Below are 18923 nucleotides of genomic sequence, written 5' to 3'. Positions count from 1 at the left end.
AGCTCCTGTCCCAGAGGGGATGGGGTGGGGGTGGGGGCAGGCTTGCGCATCCCACTACTCAAGACAAGGCTGAGCAGCTCCTCCCCGAGGTGGGGTCGCTCTCAAGGTTTGTGGACCTGCCCACTCACCCCCGCCCACCCTCCATCCATGATTAATTAGAAGCAAGGGCAGGCCCTGGCTCTGGGCAGGTGCCGTCTGGGTAAGCGGAGCTGACTGAAGCCTGACTTGGAAGACAGCAGCCACTCACACGGTCAGCCAGGCTGAGCCGACACAGCGCCAGGGCACGGCGCTCACACGCAGGGCGTGGGTCCTGGACGTTTCTGGGCTGAAGAAGCCCATGGAGGTGGGGGGGGGGAGGGGGTGGAACAGAAGTAGAAGGAGGAAGCCACCCCTGGCCTGCCTGTAACACCCCAGGAGCCAGAACCAAGCTTGCTGCTGTTTTATTGAAACCTCATTTTTGAGTGATACACAAAGCAATGACATGGGGTACGGGGGGTGGGCAGCCTCTGCTCCCCAGCAGACTTAGAGACCGGTGTGGGGGCCTTAACTCCCCTCAGGGAAGATCCCAGCCCACAGGGAAGCAGTCAGGGGAAGGGGATGGGTGGAGCACACCCCCCACACACCTCCAAACACCAGCCTCTAGAGCAGGCTTTGCACCGGCCCACAGAGGGTTTCCTTGACTGACTGAATGCTCCAACACACCGGCCTGTTGGGAGTCCAGCCTGAGGTTCGCTGGACCACATCCTTGGGCAGAAGATGTGATCAGCCGGGCAGGTGGGTGGATGGACAGCTGGCTCTGGCTGCTGAGGTAGCCCAGTCAGGGAGCTTGCCAGGCACTGGCCAGCCCTGGGCAGCGGTGAGGACAGCTTCTTAGCAAACACTCTTGTGTGCAAAGCGGATGCTGGGGATGGAAATAACCGTGATTTCCTGCAGAGACTGGGCAGCCATTTGGTTCCCCTTGAATTAATCCGATCAGGACCACTAAACCAGCCAGACTGAGTGGCCAGTGGCTGGGTTAGTTGGGTGTAATCGTTTGCAGGACAAAATGAGCTTTATCATGATGGGTTTTTTCCTGCAGAGAGCTTGCACGTGAGGACTTGCATGTTCACTTTGCTTTTTCCGCTCAAGGCTCTACTACTAGAGCCACAGATCTGTTTTTGGTGGTTTCATTGGAGATAAGAGTCTCACAGACTTTTCTGCCTAGGCTGGCTTCACACAGTGACCCTCAGCTCTCAGCCTCCTGATTCATTAGGATTACAGGCATGAGCCAGCAGCGCCTGGCTTCATCCTAATGCTCGGTTGGATTGCTCATTGTTTAACCAAATTATTTTACTGGTCTGATCAGTGTGGCTTACTTCTCAGCTGCTTGGTTCAATGGATCAAGCCAATGGCTGTCTGACCAAACTCACCAAAAACCCAGAACTGTCATCTGAAAAGTAGCATTGCTCATGGAAAAGTAGCCCAACTGTTGGAGTAGATTTTTTTTTTTTGAGCATTTTGAAGAGCCATTCAGCTGAAGGGGACCCAACTGTGAGTGGGCCGGAGAAGGGTGCACAGCAGATGGTCCTGTAATTAGCTAGGCGGCCACCCCACCAAAGCAAAGCAGCAGCTGTGGGGCACGGGGCCCCTCCCAGCTCCAGGGCTGGGGCCTGGCCTGGTCACACCTCTGAGTAGGGGGGCGGAGCCAGATTCCCCTCTGGAGACTTGGAGGGCAGAGACAGGGCTTCCTCGTAGGTTGGCAGGGCCACCTGGGAGAGACGGAGAGGAGGGCTGAGCATCACCCTGGGGTCCAGGAACTCGAACTCCACCTCTGTGACAGCCACCCCCTGGGAACTCCCTAGCCAGGTTTGTGTAACAAAGCGCCATCTTCCCTGAGGAAGGGTCTCCGCACACATACTCTCGGAAGCAGCGCTCCCGTCCCTCACATCCACAGAATCCCACTCCCTGCCCCCCTCACCCTGCCCCTGGCGATCATCACTGGCCTAGGAACAGGCAAGTGACAGAAGCTGAAGGTGGTGGTGGTCCAATCAGATGTATTTCTCTCTGTTCTAGTTACCAAGAAGGGTGGGATGTCAGCCTAAGGGGTTTGGGCAGCTGTTTTGTCACCATGGAGAAGGGCTGTCTGAGCTAAAGGAAGCAGAGTCAAGGGCTGGAGGGTGGAGATCACATCCTAATGCCAGGACTCCTGAGGCCTGACCTGGACTTAACTTACTGAGTTAAGTTTCTGTGACTTACGACCAAGGATGTCTAAACTAATACAACCTCCACTCTGCGGAAGAGAAGTGGGATCCTTTGGAACAGTTGTTCTCCTCCATCACTTCCCAAACAGAAGCTTCCAAGTGCTTTCCTGTCCTCTGTCTAGAAAGCATCCTCCCCCACCCCAGCAAACTCATCTCACTCACCATCCAGGTGAGGCCAAAGCCACCTCCCCTAGAAAGCCTTCGCTGATGTTCCCCATAGCTAGGACTAGGTTCATACTTTGCACCGAGTTACAGACATAGCTCTGTTGATGGGTTCAGTCTGCCCTGCGTAAGTCTCTAGGGAAAAGGTGGTAGCTCAGTTTTCTCTGCACCCCAGAAATGGACATGAATTCAAAAGAGAGGCAGTAAATTCTGAATGAGAAGATGGGTAGATAGGTGAATGGATGGATGAATGGATGCATGAGTAAATAGATGATGGATGAATGGATAAATGGATGGATGGATGACAGATGAATGAATGAGTGGATGATGGATGGATAAATGGATGGCTAGATGGATGACTGGATGGATGAATGGCTCATGGATGAATGGATAGATGTAGGAATGGACAAATGGATAGATGAGAGGGTGTGTGGATGGGATGGACAGGTGGACAAATGGATGGATGACTAGATGTGTGAATGGATCATGGATGAATGGATAGATGGATGTGTAAATGGATGAATAGGTGGATGAATGAATGCATGGGATGGCTAGATGGATAGATGGGTAGATCGGTGGATGGATGGATGAGTAAAAGAATGAATGGATGGGCGGATAGAAACATACATGGATAAATAAGTGGGTGAACGGATAACAGATAGATGATGCATGAGTGAATGTGTGGGTGAATTAGATGGATGAATGGACAGATAAATCCTAGATGATTAGACACGGAAACACACACTCTTCTTCTGGTCTGACCCTTATGAGAAACTGAGGTCCCGAGGAAAAACAAAAGGACCTGGGCCGAGCGGCCCAGGAAGGGTTTGGTGGAGCCGGGCTCATCCTGTGGGCAGGCTCACCTTCGAGATCACCTTGGAGCTGCTCCTCTCGGCCTCCGAGTTCATGTGCTTGATGAGCTGGTAGCATCGCCACACGCACTTGAACATGTAGACCTGGAGAAGAGCCGGGCCAGGCTGAGCCTTTCCCATGCTCCTGCTCACTACCCCCAGCGGCCCGGGGTGGATGCCGGCTGCCTTCTGGGGAGCCTCCCTCACCCCCCTGCTGCTCAGATCTCCCTACTACAGCTCAGGTCCAGAGCAGTCCAGCCCTTCCCCTAGTCCTCAGCCGCCACACAGCCAGGGCTTTACGGGACTTGAGTTCTCCTCCAGGCCCCCAGTCATAGCCATTCAGATCCTGTCTGATATCCCAGTGATGGGGAGCTTACTCCCTGAGGGATCCCTCCCCACCCTGAGTCAGAGAGGATGGTGGGAGAGGCCCAATTCAATAAGGCCCTGACTGCAGCATTCATTTAAGGCCGATTACAAAGCAGTGTGTTGTCATTAGTGGGTGTGGGTGTGTGCAGACAAAGTGTGTGTGCAGGTGTGTACATGATCAGTGCTAGTTGAGCGTGTGTGGACAGAAGATGGGGTAATCTGTCCAGGCCAGGGCAGCCAGGGAGGCAGATCGGGGCTGAGGGAGAGCCCTGTCTCAGGAACTATGACTGGGGGAGGGGAATCACTGTAGGGACGGGGGAGGGGCCTTCCAGGAGAGCACAGGACAGCAGCTCCTGGCTGTCTTCCCCATGAAGCCTTCAGGAATGTTCTGTGTATGTATACCACCCGAGATGGCCCCCTGGCCCCTCCATTGGGTACACTGTTTCAAATCCACACCACTGTGTCTCCATGTCTCAAACCTGGGACCGGAAGCTGGACCGAAAGGTCGTGGGTCTGACCTCCTCAAAAACATGAGACCACGCCCCTTTCTCCTTCCACCGCCCAAATTCTATCATGTGACCACAGATCCCAGCATCACCCATAGCTGTAACGAGGACCTCCCCCAAGGCTTCAGAGAGACTGGAGGGGTGGGGGGGGAAGGACTCGGATAAACCTGGTCTGTGTTCAAATCTTACCCCAGATGCACTGCTTGATCAGTACACTGGCCTGTATTATACACTGAGCCCTGACATCTGAATCCAAGGGCCCCTGCAAGCCAAGTCCAGACACAGGATGTCCCCAGGGGTCCCCCTGGAGTCGGGAAGAGCTGGTCAGGGACTAAAGAGAGGCTTTGGGATCCTGGGGCTGGGCCACAGCCTCTGTTCGCAGAGCCATAGGATGAGGGCCACTCACCTTGAGGATGAGAACCGCGATGAAGGCGATGGAAAAGATGATCATCATTTTGACAAACTGGCTCTGAGACATGTCCTCTTGTCTCGGGAAATAATTCTGCAACAGATGTGGCGGCTGCATCAACGCCACCCCTGGCCCTTAGGAACTCTAGCCACGCCCCCCCAGCAGAGGTGACCATCAGCCTCATGGGGAAGATGACCCGACTCAAAGAAGGAGATGCAGCTGATGCCCTAGGGGTCCTAGTTCTGGGAAGCTGGGCACTGTGACAGCTGGCGGTATTGGCTGCCCGGGGGACACTGTACTGTAACCAATGGGACAGTCTTGACTTCTGCCAGCGGCCATCTGATCCTGCAGTAGTCAGGAGATTACACCCCCTGACCAGCAGTGCCCAGCTCTGGATGAGATGACCTCTGGGGAAAAGTCTTGCCCTCTGCTCCTGAGAGTGGGCGAGGGCTGAGGAAGGGCATGGAGGAGGTGGTGGGTGGATCTTCATGTCCTCCCTCTCGCCAGCCCTCTGTGGGGAAGGGTCTTGTGTGAGTAGCTGGGCAAGGAGCCCTTAGTCCAGTTCCATGGCCATTCTGACCTGGCCCTGAATCAGGAAGTCAGCAAGCCACTCCCAAATTCCTGGGCCTTGGAAACAGGGGAGGAGGATAGGGAGGTGGGGGGGGGGCAGATTTGGGATCGGCCCAGGCAAAACGTTAGCAAGGCTTCATCTAAAAACAAAAACAAGGGTTGGGAATGTGGCTTAGTGGTAGAGTGCTTGCCTAGCATGCGTGAAGCCCTGGGTTCAATTCCTCAATATCACATACATAGAAAAAACTGGAAGTGGTGCTGTGGCTCAAGTGGTAGAATGCTAGCTTTGAGCAAATGCAGCTGACCCTGAGTTCAAGCCCCAGAAATGGCAACAAAAAATTTATTTTAAAAAAGAGCCTTAGGGACTTGGCTTCAAACCTGGATCCTCACATCTCATCCTCCTGAGTAGCTACGATTACAGGTGTGAACGATCAGTGACCAGCTACCTAAACAAAACAACACTGCGATACAGCCTCAGTCCACTTAAGCCAGGATGCTTGGAGTGATTTGTTAGACAGGAATGAAAACAATCTTCTTTGGTCCAGGGCCCTTCTGGGCTCAGGCAGGCCGCTCCTATGCCCACACCGCTGCCTGGCTTCCTGCTTTTCTTGGACTGCTTCCCTCACCCTTACAAATGTCTTCACTGTATCCCTCACAGCCAAACCAACCTAAAGCCTGGAGGCACAGAGCGGTAGAGCAACTTGCCTACAGCCACACAGCCAGTGAAAAGGCCTGACCTCTCTCTAACCCAGACTCACCATGTGGTTCATGGACTTGAAGTTGAGATAGGTGGGCACTTCCATGTAGGAACTGAAGAGGGTCAGGATGCTCAGGCAAAAGTCCATCAGCTTCAAGGTCATCATTGGGACCCTGGAATGGCCCTTTGGAGGACAGAGAGGAGGAAGGAGAATGAGGTCAGCACTCAGCGGCCCAGCTAGAGACACCAGAGCCTCTTAACATACAGAAGGAAGGAGAGGGGACTGAAATGTCCCCTCAGGACTGATGCAGCCCAGGGCTGGAGTCAGGTCTCCAGACCCCAGGACATCAGTCCTTCCTCAAGATAGCATGCCGGGGTCTTCAGGGACACATCAGGGGACCTGGGCAAAGTGAGTTCAGGGGGGCTGGGAGAGAGGGCATCATTGACCAGCTGCAGCCACCAAGGTGGCCCTCCGGGGGGTGCTTCACACTCATTGGTGGCCACAGATGACGTCATCTTTGTCATTCTTCATCTTGCTTCCCAAGGAGGGGAAAGATTGGGGCTGTGGCTGGACAAGGGCTGGTGGCCCGGCCTGTGGTGAGACTCACTCCACGCTTCCCTCCCAGTCCACATCTATAGGATGTCTTCCGAGGCCTCCACAGGAGGCCTGGTGGTGTGAGGGAGCTCAGGACATCTCCAAGGAACGGGGGGGGCCCCTGCCCTCAGCAGCCTGAACCCCACCCCTTCCCACGCCAGATGTGGGGCTGGAAACTCACCGGCTGGGTCCGGGAGACGAACTTGAGATAGGCAGGCAGCTCGATGTAGGAGCCCAGCAGTGTGAGCAAGCAGAGCAGGAAGTCCATGACTTGTAGGGATAGGAAGGGCAGCAGGCACCTTTCCCGGCTCTGCAAGGTAGGCCCTGCACCGTCAGGGGGTCCCTGGCACGAACCCTAAGTCCCTGTGCGCCCCCTTCCCTCCCAAGCCAGCTGCCTGGCCTGCCCGGGCCCACGTGCCCACCTGGGGACAGCTGGGAGAAGTCTTAGTGTCTGGGAAACCATCCCATCCTCAACTTATCCCTGAGATCCCCACAAGCAAGGGCTTTGTGTCCCATTACAGGGAGGAGGGGACAGAGAGGACGTCAGACAGCCTCTGGTCACTGTCTCTCCAGGGCTTCATCTTCCCAGGCCCTGGGATTTCCAGAGTATGCCTGCTTGCTCCTCTCTCTCTCTCTCTCTCTCTCTCTCTCTCTCTCTCTCTCTCTCTCTCTCTCTCTCTCTGCTTTCCTTTAGCTTTCTTGCTCAAGGCAAGTGCTCCACCACCTGAGTCCCAGATGAGAGTCTCACAGACTTTCCTGCCCAGCCTCCTGAGTAGTGAAGATGACAGGCATGAGTCTCCGGCGCCCAGCGGCGTCTCCGTGTTCTGTTTCTTTGGCTCCTGGTGCTGGTTACAAAACCCAGCCTTGGCCCCTGTCCCCAAAGCTATCCTTCCTCGTGGGATAAGAGGGTACAAGCCATCAGAGTCCCCCATGTTTTAACAGGGAACTCTGGCCATTAGATTGGGGAAGGGAGTCCTGTGGGGAGAGAAAGCTCCTCCCAGAGGAAGTATGTTGGTCTCTAGGTGTGGAAGGGGCTCTTGGCTTCCTATAGGAGGGGCAGGAGGGCAGCTGGGGGCCCCTGGCTCCCCCCCCACCCCCCTCCTGGGCCACCGCAGGCCTCACCTTGACCACGCCGATCAGCAGACTCAGGCTAATGAGGAACAGCATCAGGATGAGCAGGAAGCTGGAGATCACATTGGCTGGAAGGCAGGGGAGCGTGATGAGGGCTCGGGGTGCCCCTGGGGACCCCAGCTGGGCTGCCAGGACCACACTTTGGGAACGGCTGGCATGGAGACTTGAGAGTAGACAGGGGAGCCCCGGACCCTGCCCTCAGGTCACAGCCAGTCTCGGGGCAGGATCAGCACAGGGAACAGAGCACGTCAGATAACAAGACTCAGAGTGTAGCTGGAGTGACCTCCGGCCTACCTTAGCCAGAGAGGCCTGCAGGTGACAAGGAGCCAGCCACAAGCCATGGGGAGGGGGAGATGGCTGGATTGGGGAGCAGAGATGGCGGGGTGTGGGGCTACAGGCAGCCTGCGGGGCCTGAGTCCCCAGAAAGGAGGTTTGCTGGCAGAAGTGGCAGGCTTGGGCAGCACTCGGGGATGGCAGCTTTTGAAGTGCCAACCTCAGCTCCAGCCCCCTGGAGCCCTCTTGCCTCCAGGAGGGACAGGGATGAGGTTTTCCCATGAGGAAGGGAAGGGAAGGGCTCCACTTCCCAGCCCATCTGCCCTGGCCAGGCCCTGCCCGCCTCCCCAGCCAGGGAGAGGCTAGGCTGTCCCACACCTACCGATCCTGAGATACAGAGTCTTGGAGAACCTGCAGGAGCCTTTGCCATGGGCCACCTCCACCGAGTGCTCGATGAACAGCAAGATGCTCATGATCTGGGGAGAACAGAGATGGGTCAGCGGGGCTCCCACGCCACTCCCGTGGTATTGTTCAAGACTGGGGCGAGGATGGAACACTCAGGGCCGCAGGCCTCGTAGATCAACAGGTACCTTTCACAGGTGGACGTCTCCAGGCCTCGGGTTCCCCATCCGTCCCATGGGGCTCATAAAGTAAGTCAGCCATGACCAGCTGATGAGCTGACAGACACAGGGCCACACCGGCTCTCAGGAGGAGCTACTAAATCATTCAAGCTCAGGGTTGGAGGTGGGAGGGTCTCTCACTGCTGGCTGGACTCCTTCCCCTGCCCCGCTTGTGTATGGTGACAGGTAGACAGAGCCACACGCAGACAAATCTGCGATTCTTATCTCCCATGAACTACCAAAAAGCTGGAAATGGAGCTGTAGAGCAAAGTGGTCGAGTGATAGTATTGAATATAAAAGCTCAGGGATAGCACACAGGCCCTGAGTTCAAGCCCCAGAACCAGCAAAAGAAAAAAAAAGAGGGGGGTAGGGAAGGCAGATGAAGTAGCATTGACTTGCTCAGACCTGCTCCTGAACAGCCATGCTGCCCTCAACTGCTCCAAGCCCCGCTGGCCAGGCCTCTCAGCCCAGGTCACAGCCCAGGAAACAGAGGCTGAGAATGAAGTAGGCCTGGGTCACATGGCTGCTACAATGGAGCCTTGGTACCTCCGCTCTGGGCTCTGGGCTCCGCTCAGGGCCGGGCTGCTCCCTGGGGCAGGACAGCCCCCTTCATTTGTACTAGGAGTCATTAAACCAAGCAAGGCCAGTGGGGCAGAAATCCTGCAAGGTTTAGGGTGAGCCTTCTGTCACCAGAGGACCCTCCAGGGAGCACAAGGGGCTGGATTTCTAGTCTCCACCTTCACATGGTCCTAGGGTCCCATGCCAGCCTGTGATGGGCACTGGGCTTTTGAACCTACTGCAGACAGATAACCTCCATCCCCCATCCAGCTCGGGCCCAGCATCAGGCCCCTCCGGCTCATGGCCGGTGCGGCTGGGAGGCTGTGTGGAGGTGAGCCAGGTGCCCGTGGCTCACACCTGTGGTCCTAGCTCCCCAGGAGGCTGAGCACCGAGGTTCAAAGCCAGCCTGCGCAGACAAATCGGAGAGACTCCATCTCCAATTAACTAGCAAAATGACAGACTGGAGACATGGCTCAAAGAGTAGCGCACCAGCCATGCATGAAAAAGCCAATCCAGAGTGTGATGCCCTGAATTCAAGCCCCAGCACTCACTGTCTCTCTGTGTCTCTCTGTCTGTCTCTGTCTGTCTCTCTCTCACATACACACACACACACACAGACACACAGACACAGACATACACACACACACACACACACACACACACACACGATGTTTTTGTAAAAGCTAGTTGTTAAGTCAGGCACCAGTGGCTCACACTCAGGAGGCTGAGATCTGAGGATCACAGTTCAAAGCCAGTCAGGACAGAAAAGTCCGTGAGACTCTTATCTCCAATCAACTACTCAGAAAAAGCCAGAAGTGGTACTGTGGCTCAAGTGGTAGAGTGCTAGCCTTGAGCACAGAGAGGCTCAGGGACAGTGCCCAGGCCCTGAGTTCAATCAGCGCACACTGAGTAAAGCCACTGATCTCTCCCGTCTCAGGTCCCTCCCAGGCTGCTGTGAGGAAGCAGACGCTCCACACACACACACAGCCAGCCCACGGCAGGGCAACCTCAGTATCTGCCACGGTCAGCGCTCTGTCTGCACGAACTGTCCACTGAGACCTGCAGAACCCAAGGTATGGACAGTGTGTTCACAGTCACCGTGGGGGCAACTGGGGAGAGATCACTGCTATGCAGCAGATGCTGAGAAGATTTCACCAACAAGCTTTTGAGTGAGGCTTTGAAGGCTAAGTAGGAGTTTTCCAAAAGAGGAAAAAGTAGCAAGAAATGGAAACGGCCCATGCACTGGCCCAAGTGTGTTTGGGTCCCTGAGGGAGCTGTTACCCGTGGGGAAGGGAGGCCCAGAGAAGAGCTAGCAGCTCAGGATCACACAGCAAGACGGGGGGCAGCCGGAGCCAGCTCCGGGCACCATCTCACACCGCAGGCCGCCTGCCGCTCCACCCTCCCCCTGTCCGAGCCTCTCTGTTCTGCTTTTCCTCCTCTTCCCTCTGTGGCTTGTTTTGGTTCCCCTTGCTTTCCCCTCTAAGCCGAGGGCTGGAGGAAGTGGCAGAGGCCAGGCAAAGTTCTATTTCGTTCTCCAGCGACCCTGCAGACCACACCGAGAGAAAGGGGTAGACACGGGAAGGGAGGGGAGCATGTGGGGGACCAGGAAGTCATGGCAGCTGGAGGGCTGCAGGAGGTGGAGGCGGCACTGGGCAGGTGGACGGACCATGGTGCCCCACCCCGGCCCTGTGTCCCTGGCGGGGTGGCCTGGGGTCTGCAGGGCTCGGGGGCTCCAGCTGAGGCTGTGGAAGCCCTGGGTGGCTCTCAGCAGGCTAGTTCTTCCTGTGCCTCAGTTTCCCCATCTTCTCAATGGATGAGGACCCCAGACATATCCCAACAGCCACATACCTCCCTCTGTCACAGCCTCAAATGGAAATAACCCCAGCTTCCTCCCTCAGGGACATGGACCAGCTTCTTCCAGGAAGACACTGTGGCATACTATGCAGATTGGAAGCAGGGTGCTGGGACTTCGGGAGAGCTCCACGCGACACCAACAGGGGTTGAAGTTACAGGGCAGGGCAGTGATCAGGAGGAGGTACGAAGGGCCCGGGGCAGATCCTGTCCAATTTCGTTCCCTTTCTTTCTTCCTTCCCCATCTCCCCCTTCTGTGCCAATACTGGGGCTTCGTCTCAGGGCCTGGACAGTGTCCCTTAGGTTTGTTTCACTCAAGGCTGGCACTCTACCACTTGGGCCACACCTCCATTTCTAGCTGTTAAGTGGTTAATTGTAGACTTTCTCAGGCTGGCTCTGAACTGCAATCCTTAGATCTCAGCCTCTTGAGTAGCTAGGATGATAGATGTGAGCCACTGGAGCCTGGCCTGGCCAGTTTCGTAACAGGTAGAGGCTCCAGGGTGTATTCATTTTCCGAGCATCCATCGCCACCCGCATGTAGGGGTATCTACACATTGCTACGGGTAAATGATGAATTTGCAGATGACAGCCCGGGGCTGTCATCCTAGCTGCTCAGGAGACTGAGATCTGAGTATCACAGCTTGAAGCCGGCCCAGGCAGGAAAGTCCGTGAGACCCTTATCTCCAGTTTTAAAAAAGCCAGAAGTAGAGCTGTGGCTCAAGGGGTAGAAGAGAAAAGCAAAAAAGCTCAGAGACAGCCCCTGGGCCCTGAGTACAAGCCCCAAGACCAGCCCCACACACACACACAAAACGTAGCCTAGAGACTGACTGGCAGGGCCTGGTGGTTATGAAGATGACTCAGGCCAGACCTGACACAACACACAGGGATCAGCAGGCAGGCTTCAGGGACAGAGGGGAACTGGGCATCCAGGGTGGGGCTCAGGGAAGCTGCTGAGCAGAAACAGTGTGGCAGGAGCCTTTTCCCAGCAGGCAATGGGGGCAGGTGACTTCATGAGGGGCACATGGAAGAACAGGCGTGTGTCTCCAGTGAAGAGGTTTGCGGTGACCCATGGGCTCAGAGCAGCCCACGGGAGGCCCCTGGAAAATGGTAACAGTTGAGGAGGGGGTGGGAGGGGTGGCTGGGGCTGGGGAAGAGCAGACAGCACTGGCCAGAGGCCATCAAGAGCAGCAGTGACTCGTGCAAAGGCCCTGGGTGCAGCAGAGCCCAGCTGATGATACTTGACACGGTTTATCACCTTGCAGCACAGGAAGTCCTGTCACACACACACACACACACACACACACACACACACACACACACACACACACACACACACACACACACACACACACACACACACACACACACACACACACACACACACCAGGACAGACAACAGGGAGACAAGTCATCCCGAAGGCCGATCCCAGGGCAATCCCAGCAATAGCCTCTTTGTGGACAGACATTTGTGAGCTCAGAGCTGAGCTCCAGACATGGAGCGCAGCCTGGTTAGCTTCTTCTTGTGCAATATCTACCCCTCAAGCAGCTCCCCAAACCTCTGCTTCCTGTTTATCTCCAGAGCACAGATTCCTCCCCGTCAACATGACAAGCCTGTCATCACCATTGTCACAGAGCTTCTGCTAGCTCTGGTCTCTCCTCTGGACGCTCAGCCGCCCGGGCTGGGCCGTTCTGTTACCATCCTCACCGCTCTCCATTTTGCCAGTGATGGTAACATCAGCCTTTACCCACAGGTGGAAGATGTCAGCTTGTGGTTGGAAAGCCAGCGCCTGCCTCCCCCACAGTGCCAGCCTGAGAGACCTCAGGCTGCAAAGCTCCGCGCTGCGTCCTGCCCGTCCCAGCCCCGCCCTGCCCTGCCCCACCCACCTGTGTCTGCCCCTCCCCCCCCAGCCAGCATTATCACCCACCGTCATTCACCCAGAGGTTGGGGCAGCGGGGACTGTCTCCCCGGCCAGGGTGGTCATCTGGGCAGCTGGGGACAGAGCTACAGCCCGTGGGCTCCCTCCATAAACAACACGGGATGCCCGGCTGTAGAAATTAGTGCATTTGGGCTGGGCACTGGTGGCTCACGCCTGTCATCCCTCAGCTACTCAGTAGGCTGAGCTCTGAGGGTCACTGTTCAAAGCCAGGCGGGGCAGGAAAGTCGAGGAGACCCTTATCTCCAATGAACGACTCAGAAAAAGCCGGAAGTGGTGCTGTGGCTCAAGTGGTAGATTGTTAGCCTTGAGCACAAAGAGGCCCAAAGCCAGCACCCAGGCCCTGAGTTCAAGCCCCAGAACCAAAAAACCAAAAATAAAATAAAATAACTGCATTTGGATTGGAAATGTGGCTCAAGTAAGCCCCAGCCCTGAGCAAAAAAAGCTGAGTGAGAACAAGAAGCCAAGTCTGAGCCCTGGTATGTGAACATACACTCCACACACACACACATACACACACACACACACACACACACACACACTGTGATGAGTGCATTGACCAAGTTACAGCAGCACTGGGCAGGTGGTAACTTGGTATAAAATGAACAGTGTGAGTCCCCACTGCGTCCTATGATCATTGCTGGCCTATGTGAGAAATGGGGCGAATGGACGGCCTCCAGGGAGGGGTCCCCAGTAACATCTACAGCTGCGTCGCCCGCAGGGAGGCCAAGCCTAATCCCCAGCCCTGTGGTGGGCTGTGCAGAGTGGCTTCCTTCCCAAGACTGCAGCGTGAGAAAGATGAGAAGGGATTCCTACAAGGGAGACGCCTTGAACGTGTGTGTGTGTGTGTGTGTGTGTGTGTGTGTGTGTGTGTGTGTGTGTGTGTGTAAAACACTCCCAAAACCAAGGTCAAGGGCACAGAGAGCAAAGAGAGTCAGAAGCTGTTCCAGCCCAGGGGTTCCCGAGCACTTAAGGAGACAAGACAAACACTGGATAGACACAGACTACTTAACACCAGCACGTCAGCATCGGTGGCCACTGGGACAAACATACCACACCCATAGGAGGCCTCGGCTCTAGGAACCCCGGGTCAGACGCACAGAGTGCCCTGAACCGTGTTCCCGTCTTCTGCAAATCAAAACGCTGCCTGGAAGGTGAAATAGACACTCTTAAGACATTGTACACACATCCAGTACCAAGGAGGAAATAGAGATCGCAGCCTGGCAGCCATGGCCCATGTCTGTGGTCCTAACTACTTGGGAGGTTGAGATCCAGAGGCCTGAGGTTCAAAGCCAGCCCAAGCAGAAAAGGCTGCCAGACTCCATCTCCAAAATAAGCAGCAAAAACCTAGGCTAGAGAAGTGGCTCGTGTGGTGTCGTCACAGCAAAGCAAGTAGGCTGAGCCAGAGTGCAGGGCCTTGAGTTCCAATCCCAATACCAATAAAGGGAGGGAGGGAAAAAGAGAGGGCAGGAGGGGGGGCGGTAGGAGGGAAGCAAGAAACAAGCGGGAAGAAAGGAGGACTTTCCAAATCCACAGCCTGCCTTGACACGCATCGAGCGGCGACTGACGCATTCTGTCTGCACACAGTGGATGTCTGTGTGGGTTTTTAGATCAAGCAGGTGTGATGTGGATTGCACTTCCGATGGTGAGATTCCAGGAACTCAGGGGAGAAGAGGTCAGGGAGGGACAGAGTTCTAGGCAAAGAGGTCCCCACCTCCGGCGCTGACTTTGGAGCTGTGAGATTACTAAAGAAAGTCCTCTGCCTCCCTGGGTGTGCGTGCGTGTGCACCAGGCTCCCCGAGCATCCTCTACAGAGACCCGGCTACATCCCAACAGTGTGCTCCCTGCAGGAGGCCCAGGACCGCACCATGCACAAAACCATCTTCCCATCACAGCACCCCACAACTCCGCGATCAGTGAAGCGGGGTGCTGTCTCAGGACGTTCGTGGCCCAATTTAACCCTCCCCTGAGGGGCCAAGTCCACAAATAGCTCCCAACGTACACCCTGGTTACCCCTGGCTGGCTCCAGATGACGCCAGCACAGGCGACTGGCACATCTGGACAGCGGCTTCTCTTCCTCCAGCCAGATGTTCAAGGCTCTGTCAGCACACCTGTTGCCCGCCTGCTGGGCTGCAGGAAAGCCCCCAGCCCTGCTCTTTCTGGGAAGGACACAGCCTTCTTGCCAGGACATCTGAAGGATAAGCTAGAGAGTTGCATACACATGCGTGCGTGTGTGTACACACACACACACACACCTGTGTGCCTCTTTCTTCCTCCCATCCACACTGCCTACAACCAAGCCCTCCCTGCCCCTCCTGCCAAAGGCACCACCTTCCAGGAAGTCTTCCCTGATCACTTTGCCCACACACAGTTCTGTAGATGGGGACTGGACACCCCAAAACCATTTACAGGAGACAGGATTAGATAGTGTGATCCCCAAAAACCCTTCATTTTATTCGAAACTAGCATCCATCACCAGCACTAACTCATCAGCAGAAGGGTCTCAGAAGACTGCTTGCAGATTCTCTGAAAGGCGACAGAGCCACCGTGCCCACGGCCATCATGGTGACACTCAGGGGAAATGGAGAGCAGCCACGAGAGAGGCAGGCAAAGACTCCTGGCCACCACAGGCCCCTCGGCCCCCAGAGCCACTGGCCAACCTAAGTGGACCCCGGAGGCATCAGAGCGGGAATCTCTGAGCCAGGACCCGGTCCCTTACCTCCAAAGGGACACTGGCTGGGAGACAGGCTTGCTGGAGGCCCCGCAGGCCACCAGTGGCAGCGCGGGGGTAGGGACCCGGGGCTCTGCACACCTCGCTGTCCTGCGAGAATGTTGTAGTCCCAAGCCAGGCACAGGAGGCTCCCACCTGTAATTTCAGCCACTCGGGAGGCTGAGATCTGAGGATCGCAGATCAAAGCCAGCCAGGGCAGGAAAGTCTGTGAGACTCTTACCACCAATGAACCACCAAAAAGCTGGAATGGCTCAAGAGGTAGAGCACCAGCCCAGCCTTACGCAAGAAAAGCTAAGGGACAGAGCCCTGGCCATGGGTTCAAGTGCACACGCACGCGCATACACACACACACACACACACACACACACACACACTTGCAGTTTCAGACTGAAGGCCTTGAAGTCTCCATGTGGGCACAGCCAGGGTGTCGGGACAGGAGCCAAACAGGACAAACTCCGTGTCTGACAGGTGACTCCTCGCCCACGAGCCACCTGGGGCCTCATTCACAGGAAAGCTCTCCACTGAGCCAGGCTTTCCTCGGTGGATATATCCAATCCCTCCTTCCGCACAGCAACCCCACCACGCAGCAATTCTCATCACCACTGCTGAGGTGACAAGAGAGACTCAGAGAGGTGAAGCAAGTCATGCCACCTGCACAGCCCAGGAGCAGGGAAGCCAGGAGGCGAGCTGCAGAGGCCGGGTGCTACCCACGGCGAGGCTATCCACTCGGCCACGCTTGCTACTGCCCTGTTCGACTGGAAGCAGATGCAGCCAGGTCCTTGCAACCCACCGCTGGCCTCCGCTTGAGACTAATTTTGAGGAAGCTCTTCCAGGTCCATGAGTCACCGGCTGCTCACCCCAGGCCCCGGAGTCACCAAAGCAAAGCAGGAAGGTGTCTGGACCTGGGGGAGCTGGTGTGGCCAGGATATGGGGGTTGGGCACAAATCCGGATGGGACAGAACAGAGACCCTGGCTTCAGCTAGCACTCACGGGGGAAGCTCTGTCCCGCAGGCTTGTGAGTTGCCCAGAGTGCCACTGTGAGGTGACTGGAGACTGGACTTCTGCTGGGCGAGCGGTGTCCAGCAAGTTCTGAAGAAGAGCCCTGGTCTCTTATCTGCACATGGTCTAGAGTGTCCTTAGGCCACAATGGTTTGGCTGAGCTGGGAATGACCGCCCTCAGCTCCTCAGCTCTTTCTGGAAACAGGAGGGAGACTACTCGAATCCAGGCCTGTGATGGATCTCTCAGCCCGGAGTTTGGGGTCCCAGGCTATGTCCTCCCTACCATCCCCGATCTCAGCCTCCAATGCAGTTTCTTCCTGCAGGCTGTACACACAGAGCACCCAAAACTGCCATTCCTCCATCTGAAGCCTGGGGTAAGAAAAGCTTTGTCCTGGAGTCCCACAAAAAGATGGCAGATAGCAGCCCTCCTGCCAGAGGGGACCAATAGTAGGTCAAAGGTCAACACGCACACCCACGCATGCACAGACACACACGCACATGGACAGGACCTCCCACAGCTTGCACTTACCACATGATAGATGGCCAGGGCCCAGGTGGCAATCCGGACATTGAAACAACAGCAGGTCTGGCGGACAAGGGCGGCTCGGGGGGCCATGATCCCCTTCTTCTCAGAGTCGCTGTGAGGGAAGGAGCCGGGGGCAGGAAAGGGGAAGCTTCAAGGAGCCCGCCTCACTTCCGCCCTGCCCTCAGACAGCAGCAGCCAGGGCTTCATAACTAGGGCGGGGCAGCTGCCAAGGAGGGGCTGAGGAGCGCCTCGGGAGAGGCGGAGGGAGGGCCAGACTCCAGGGGGCCCTGGGGGAGCAGACCCGGTCCCCTGGGCCACCACCCGGCACCAGACCTGGACTAAGCAGTTTCACACACCCTACTTCCTCACCGTACCCGCAGAAGCCTGGGCAGTGACCAAGCTCATTTCCAGATACAGAAGCAGAGGCCCAGAGAAGTCAAGGCATCTGATCACTCAAACCACACAGGATTTATTCCTCTGGGCAAGATTCAAACCCAGATCTGTCTAATTGCAAGAATAATGATTGTTAGGGGCCCTGGTAGCTCAGGCCTGTAATCCTGGCTACTCAGGAGGCTGCGATCTGAGGATCAGGGTTCGAAGCCAGCCCAGGCAGAAAAGGCTGTAGGACTCTTATCTCCAATTAACCACCAAAAAGCCGGAAGTGGAAAAAAAGAAAAAGAAAAAGCCTTGATTAAAAAAGCTAAGAATGTGAGGTCCCAAGTTCAAGCCCCAGTTACACACACACACACACCACACACACACACACACACACCACACACACACACACACACACACACACACACACACACCACACACACACACACACACAAACACACATCAGCTATTGTCCAGGATGTCGTTCCTATGGGCCTAAGCCTCTGGGTTAACCTTTTGCTCCTCATTGCCATCTTTTGAGAGAAGTGCTACTCACGTCCCGCTTCACAGATGGAGAAACTGAGACATGGGAATAAATGACATGTCCACAGTCACCTAGCTAGTCCAAGGAATGGGTGTCTGAAGGGGGACTGGCTGGTTCTAGCAGGGGCCCTGGAGCTGGCAATCTCTGCCCTCTCTGCCCCCAGCCTGGGGAAGCCGGGGTTCTCCCCGGGCACCGAAAAGGCTGCAGCCTCCCACACCAGTACAGAAGAGTCACCTAGCGAGGCCGTGAGCGGTGCCCCAGGCCGAGGCCAGCCTCTTCCTCCTGCTGATTGGAAACTCAAAGGACAATCAGGGAGACCCTCAGCCGGACCACCTCCGCTTCAGGCTCAAAGCCCCAGCACCAGGCATGAAATCAAGCATTTTTTTCTTCTTCACCTTTGGGGGAAATTGGAATGAATAAACCTCAACTACTGAGTAAAGCTACCCTGGGACCTTCATTCCCTCCTCAGATGATCATTTGCCCATATTATAGCGAAGAAAGGAAACAGCGAGTGTGTACAATACACCTAGGAGAAGCCCTACTCTGTCCCAAAGACAACTAACTTTGCTTGTAACATACAGCTTCTGGCAGCCAGCAAAGCCAGAGCAGTGAAACCCCGCCTCCTATGACATCATAGAGTGAAGACCCACCTCCCATAACATCATGGTGTTTGGCCACCACAGCTGCCCATCATTTCTGCTCCAAGAGAGGTTATAAAGTGTCTCTAAGCCCCTCCTACCCAGCTAGAGGCCGACACATGGGACCTATAAAACTTGACTTGATCAAGCCCTTGTCTGTTTGCCAATGAGATTAAACCTGGGGCTCTGGGGAGACCCAACCAGGCCCTTTCCAACTTCATTTTCAAGACTGTTTCTTTTCCTCCATAGGCTTTGCTGAGTGAGACCTGACATCATCACCGTGATAGAGGGCAGTGACTGTAGACTGGTGGGATGAGTTCTGGCTGGACAGCCAAAGCAACAAGAGA

The 18923-nt window shown here is 55.8% G+C and overlaps 1 protein-coding gene across 2 annotated transcripts; it reads right to left on the bottom strand.

Annotated features, from left to right (window-relative positions):
• Positions 1-424: 424 nt before the first annotated feature.
• Positions 425-18189, bottom strand: Laptm5 (lysosomal protein transmembrane 5). 2 transcript variants are annotated; one of them, XM_070037436.1, is made up of 9 exons: positions 18173-18189; positions 17023-17131; positions 8183-8276; positions 7519-7595; positions 6578-6706; positions 5863-5985; positions 4532-4627; positions 3266-3358; positions 425-1748 (listed from the first exon to the last, which is right to left on the bottom strand). In XM_070037436.1, exons 2-9 carry the CDS (start codon positions 17107-17109, stop codon positions 1659-1661), a joined length of 789 nt encoding a protein of 262 aa, XP_069893537.1. In that variant the 5' UTR covers positions 17110-17131; positions 18173-18189; the 3' UTR covers positions 425-1658. The 2 variants fall into 2 exon arrangements, with proteins under 2 accessions (XP_069893537.1, XP_069893538.1); XM_070037437.1 differs by lacking the exon at positions 18173-18189 and adding an exon at positions 17376-17382.
• Between the last annotated feature and the right edge of the window lie 734 nt (positions 18190-18923).

The sequence above is a fragment of the Dipodomys merriami genome, unplaced genomic scaffold (genome assembly GCF_024711535.1).
Source record: "Dipodomys merriami isolate MVZ:Mamm:240054 unplaced genomic scaffold, mDipMer1.0.p SCAF_28, whole genome shotgun sequence".
Taxonomy (NCBI): Eukaryota; Metazoa; Chordata; class Mammalia; order Rodentia; family Heteromyidae; genus Dipodomys; species Dipodomys merriami.
Note: the sequence above shows the minus strand (reverse complement) of the source record. Positions and strands in the feature narration are given on the sequence as shown.